Source organism: Dipodomys ordii, unplaced genomic scaffold (genome assembly GCF_000151885.1).
Source record: "Dipodomys ordii isolate 6190 unplaced genomic scaffold, Dord_2.0 Scaffold15, whole genome shotgun sequence".
Lineage (NCBI taxonomy): Eukaryota > Metazoa > Chordata > Mammalia > Rodentia > Heteromyidae > Dipodomys > Dipodomys ordii.
Genome location: NW_012267231.1, coordinates 14,612,810 through 14,618,953, shown reverse-complemented (window position 1 = coordinate 14,618,953; position 6,144 = coordinate 14,612,810). Strand labels below are relative to the sequence as shown.

The window sequence follows — 6,144 nt, the reverse complement described above, 5'->3', positions numbered from 1 at the left end:
AAAAAAAAAAAAAAGAGAAGGAGGAGTATTTTCCCCCTGGCAAGACTTCTTCCCTGTGCCATGCCAGTTGGCCCTTTGAGAGGAGTCAGAATGGAGACATAATAGCCTGATAGGAGGCCTTCTCTTGAAGCCCAGGATTGGGAAGGAATCGAGGCTGATCCTGGGCCACTCCATGAGTCTGTATCCAAAAGGGAAAGAGAGATCCCGGGTTAAAGATGAAGGCAAAAGCAGCTTAGGGAGATTTAACCCCAGTGGGACAGCTGGATGAGTGGGGAGGGGAAAAGTGAGATTGGACGAGCACGTGACTGGGTATGGACACTTATGTTCCCTGGGCAGGAGGCCAGGAGCTAATGAGGCAGGGAGCCAGATCTGGGGTCAAAGATGCTCACAGGTGAAGACCCTCCCTTCAGAGAAAGTGGCGGGCGGGCAGAGAACTGTACTTACTCGGAAGTATTTTTATTTGAAGGAGAGTGGTATTGACTCTGTCAGCTTAATGGTGTCTTGCCAAGAAGATTGTTGGGGGTTTTCGAAGACACACACACACACTGAGCCTACCTCTCCCTCCTCAGGCTGTGCCTTCCTCACCTACTGCGCCAGGGACTCTGCTCTCAAGGCCCAGAGTGCACTGCACGAACAGAAGACCCTGCCAGGGGTAAGTGCACCAGGCCCAGGGGCAGTGTCCTGTGAGGCTGGGCTGGAACCCTGGGGTAGCAGCGCTAACGTTCTCTACCTGTGCCCTGAACAGCTCCAAGTTCTGTGTTACACTCAGTCTTCTGGCTCAGAGAAACAGCCCCAAGACTCTGGGACCAAGTGTTCCAGCCCATCTTTTAAGCAGAGACATCAATACAGTAAGCTAAGCTCAAATTGGTCACCTTAGCCAGGTGCTAGTGACTCAGGCCTGTAATCCCAGCTATTCAAGAGTACTGAGTTCTGAGGATCATGGTTTGAAGCCAGTTGGGGCAGGAAAGTCTGTGAGACTCTTTATCTCCAATTAAGTATCACAAAAGCTGAAAATAGAGCTGTGGACTCAGGTGGTAAAACACTAGCCTTGAGCAAAAAAGCTCAGGCACAGTGCCCAAACCTTGAGTTCAAGTCTCAGGACTGGCAAAAAAAAGAAAAGAAAAATGTGTTCATCTTGACTAAGGACATGACTTCATGTGTCATTTTTCACTGGCGTGGCCATGTATGTAGTTACATGGCTCTGTGGGGATGCCATGTTCTCCAGTCTTTGGGTCCTTGATGGCCCTTTCCTCTGGCCTTCCTGTGATATTTTTTGGGGGGGGTTCCTTTACTCATCAAAATTATCTTCCTTCCACTCTCCAGTCACTTCACTGAAGTTAGAGAGACCTGATGGATAGACAGACAGGCAGGCTTCTAAGCATCAGTAATACTTGATCTGGTCATCACTTAATGGCTATCACTGGATGAACAACAAAGTAGGCTCTCCTGACCATGTGGTCACAAGCCAGGCGCTGGTGGCTCGTTCCTGCTTAACTCAGCAGGCTGAGATCTCAGGATCGTGGTTTGAAGCCAGCCCAGAAAGGAGTCAGTGAGACTCTTATCTCTAGTTAACCAGCAAGAAAGTTGGAAGTGGAGCTGTGGCTCAAGTGGCTATAATCCTAGCTACTCAGGAGGCTGAGATCTGAGGATCATGGTTCATAGCCAGCCTGGGCAGGAAAGTCTGTGGAACTCTTGTCTCCAATTAACCACCAGAAAACCAGAAGTGGCACTGTGGCTTAAGTGGTAGAACCTGGCCTTGAGCTGAAGAATTCAGGAACAGCGCCCAGGCCCAGAGTTCAAGCCCCACAACTGACAAAAAAAAAAAAGTTAAGAGACAGCACCCCGTTCCTGAGTTTAAGCCTGAGTAGTGGCACACACATACAAAAGATGCTGATTTCATATCTCACAGACTTAAATTTTATTCTCAGCTCTATCATTAACCAATTCTACATTTCTGTCTATATAACTTCTCCAGCACAGTACCTCATCTTGTTTTTTTTTCTTTTTTGCCAGTCCTGGGGCTTGAACTCAGAGCCTGGGCACTGTCTCTTGAGCTTCTTTTTGCTCAAAGCTAGCATTCTACCACTTGAGCCATAGTGGCACTTCCAGATTTTTCTGTTTCTGTGGTACTGAGGAATCGAACCCAGGGCTTCATGTATGCTAGGCAAGCACTGTGCCACTAAGCCATATTCCCAGCCTACAGCACCTCACATCTAAGAAGTACTAACTCCTTGCTCACTGGGCTGTCATGGGGATTCATTGAGGTCAAGCAAGTGCCTGACACGGAGAGAGATATCAGAAATACATGATGGTGGGGGTGAGCGTGTCTGCTGTCAGGTTCTGTGGTGGTTCCAGACATTAGAATCTGCCATTGGTTTTGGCTTGGTGGAAGGAAGCACTTTCTATGAAGTGAAGGTGTTAAATAATAGGACAAGCTTTGCCAAGATCTCATCATGCTGTGGCCAGAGTGTAAGATCCTAGAGCCAGGCTTAGTGACTGAAACAACTTAAGCGTCACCCTTGAGTCTCAGTATCACCACCACCAACTCTTCATATGCAGGCTGTGGGCATCAGGCAGAGTGGATGGTGGATTCATGCCCTATCCCTGACCAGCTCTGGAACCTTAGGCAAGCCTTTATTTGCAAACTCCACTTCCTTCATCTATACAATGGAACCCACAGGGTGCCATAGCGGCTAAGTCATGCAACATGCACAGTTCAATCCAATGGCCCAAAGTAAGTTCTCAGCATAGCTAGCTGGTGGTAGGGGCTGCAGAATGGAAGTCTTCATTCACCCAACTGTGGGAGCTGTGACTTCTGTGGTGAGCTTCCAAAGTCAGTGAGACAAGTTGTGACCATAGTTACAGGAAGCTGCCTGGTGAAGGCACAGACAGAAGGGCTGGGTGGAGTCATGTGGGACCCTAAGATCTCAGCCCGGGCTAGAGGTGATCTACATAGGCAATGGTCACAGGAACACTTTGTCAGTCAGGCTCAGGGGCTTGGGCTTGATCCTAAAAGCCAATGAGGGACACTGAGAAAATGAACGGGAACTTTCTCAACCTGCTCCACTACATGAGTGCTACTGGGGGAGCTCTGCCCCCATAGGGGCTCCTGAGATGTGGCTCTGAAACCCTAGAGAGCTAGGAGAGTTCCTGGGGCAATAAAGCCAAAATAAGTTCATGCCTGTAATCCCAGCTACTCAGGAGGCTGAGATCTGAGGATTGTCGTTCGAAGCCAGCCCAGGCAGGAAAGTCTGTGAGTCTTTTTTTTTTTAATTAATTTATTTATTTTTTATTTGTGAATATACTGTACAGAGGGGTTACAATTACATGGGCAGGATAATGCGTACATTTCTTACCAAGCATTGCAGCCTCCTCCTTTGGTTTACCCTTCACATCCCTTCCCAGCCTCCCCCCTCCCCCCCAATCCCAACCCTCCTCCTCCCCCCCCTTACCCCCCCCCCCGACCGACATTGTAAAGCTCGTTTTGGACATGACAACTTATACTTCTCGTTGTTGCATCAGGTCCACCTGTATCCTTAAACAACTGCTTTTTCCCCCTCTCCTCCACAAGTTATACTGACATCAAATATAGTGAAAGCAGGGGTTATACTGTGGGGGAGGGACATACAAAGCAACAAAGAGATAATCTTATAAATGCGTTAGAAACACATGCATGAAAGAAAAAACATTAAAATACATGTCTAAGGGTTCATTTTCCTGACATCACATTAGCTGACCTTTTCCGCTTGACTCATACATATACTAGATATTGCAAATAAGGGAAACCATGGGACCTATGTTTCTTTGGGCCTGGCTTACTTCACTTAATATAATTTTTTCCAAGTTTTTCCATTTCCTAACAAATGGGGCAATGTCATTCTTTCTGATGGAGGCATAGAAGTCTGTGAGTCTTATCTCTAGTTAACTGCTAAAAAGCTGGAAGTGGAGGTTTGGCTTGGGTGTTAAAGTGCCAGCCTGTTAAGGGACAGCATCCATACCTTGAGCCCAAAACTTAGTACCAGGACAGAAAAATAAAAGCAAGTAACAACAACAACAACAATAACAATATCTATGGCTGGGTCATTCTTGATGAAGAAGGGACTATATTGGCATCCCCATTTTACAGATAAGAAAACTGAGTCTTAAAAACTAAAGCAACTTATCTGAGGCTGTTTGTAGCTAAATGAGGAGATTTGGGCTTGGAGCCCAATGGATCTGGCTCCAGGACTTACTTACCTTCTGCACTGTTACCTAAGCCTGCTGGCGGCAGACAGGGGTCTTGGGTGACAGGGGACATTTGCCCTCTCCCGTGAACATGGCCTAGCTTCCTCTTTATCTGCCAGGATTGGCTTTATTCACCCTCCCCAGCTTAACAAAGTGAAAATTAATATTTAATTATTCTCCTAAATGGAAATCAATGTCTGCGTTGGCAAGCCCCAGCAAAGTCCGAGGCATCAATCTTTCCTCTAGGCTTGCCAGGGGCAGCAGCAACTTTAGTCAGCTGGGCTCAGGCCTTGCCAGCAACAGTGAGAACTGGTGCCTGGCTCTGTAGGCCCTGGGTCCTGGGTGCTGCTGCCACCTGCTGGAGAAACAAGGACAAGACTTCAGTTTAGGTTCCTGTTGGAAAAGTTCTGTCAACCCCTAAAGAGAAAGACTGGAACCTTAGGGGAAATATTGAGGATCTGACGATCTGAGACCTCCTCTCAGCTTCCATTCTAGGCCTCCGATTGAAGTCTGGCCTCTGCTCAGAACTTCAGTCTGTCCACTGGGCTCCCATGTTCTGCAGCTTTACTCCCAGCTACACTGGCTTCTTTCAGCCTTGCTTTAGAGAGTAAGTTCCATTTCAGCCCCACTTTCTGGGATTCAGAATGTGGGCTCTTATTTGTCTGTCTCCCTGCCTCTGACCTCTCCTTTCATTGGGGAGCAAAGCCCTTCAAACTCAGTGAAGGAAACAAACATAACTGAATAGGGAAGTGAATTTGTTTTGTTTTGTTTTTTTTACAAGTTGTACTCTGCACAAAATTGCTTGCACCCATTGCCCAGGGCTCACTTCTATAATCCTAGCTATTTGGGTGGTTGAGAATGGAGGATCATGGTTCCAGCCAGCCAGAGCCGAGAAGTTCACAGACCCCTTTTGGTCACATAGCTGGATACATTGGCACACCTTCCATCCTCCTCATGAGAGGCTGAGGTAAGGAGGATCACACTTCCAAGCCAGACTGGGCAGAAACATGCTAGAGACCCCATCTCAACAGAGGTAGGCTGGGTGCATTGGTGTGTGCCTGTCATCCCAGCAACAATGGAAGCCTAAAAAAAAGTACTCCAATTGCCTTCTGGGTATGTACCTGAGAAGGAAGTGAGATCCTATCTCAAAAATAACCCAAACTAAAAAAGGGCTGGAGGCATTGACTCAGTAGTAGAGCATCTGCCCAACCAGTGCCAGGCCCTGAGTCAAAAGGCCAGGTCCCGAGTGCCAGGCCCTGAGTCAAACTCCCCCAGCATGGTCAAACAACAAGGTGGAGAGGGCAAATAAAAACTAAAATCCAGCCATGCTCTATTGGCCAAGCCTTGCATATTACTGCAGGTCTACATCAGCCCAAAGGAAGGGGGGCTTTTTATTCTTCTAGTAATTCATACAACAGCAAGCAGTTAGCAGATGAGTTTCTAGCCCAGAAATGACTCCCTGCATCCCATTGGGGTTACATCCAGTCAGGAGTGGGGATGAGGAGCTACTTGGAGGAACAGATGCTATCTCCTCCCAGATCTGGTGGGGGGGACATCTAGAAACCTCTGAAATTTGGGGAATAGAATGAGCAAAGGCAGCATCATGCTTGGAAGACAGCTGCAGCCACATATGGGGGGGACTGCAGGTGTGGCACAAAAGGGAAGGTAGATGCATGCTCAGGCTTTGATGGTCAATCAATAGTCTGGAGCTTTGCCAGGTGCTGGTGGCTGACACATGTCATCCTAGCTACAAGGAGGCTGAGATCTGAGGATAGCGGTTCAAAGCCAGCCCAGGCAGCAAAGTCCATGAGATTCTTTTTTTGGGGGGAGGGGGGGTCCAGTCGTGGGGCCTGAACTCTGGGCCTGGGCGCTGTCCCTCAGCTCTTCAGCTCAAGGCTAGCGCTCTACCACTTGAGCCAC

General features: G+C 48.0%; 1 protein-coding gene across 1 annotated transcript in view; it reads left to right on the top strand.

Annotated features, from left to right (window-relative positions):
• Positions 1 to 6,144, top strand: part of Celf6 (CUGBP, Elav-like family member 6) — a 22,246-nt gene that overhangs the window by 5,045 nt on the left and 11,057 nt on the right. The window contains exon 3 of the mRNA XM_013011915.1: positions 570 to 652. Coding sequence (XP_012867369.1) covers positions 570 to 652 — 83 coding nt within the window. The remainder of the gene's footprint in view (positions 1 to 569; positions 653 to 6,144) is intronic.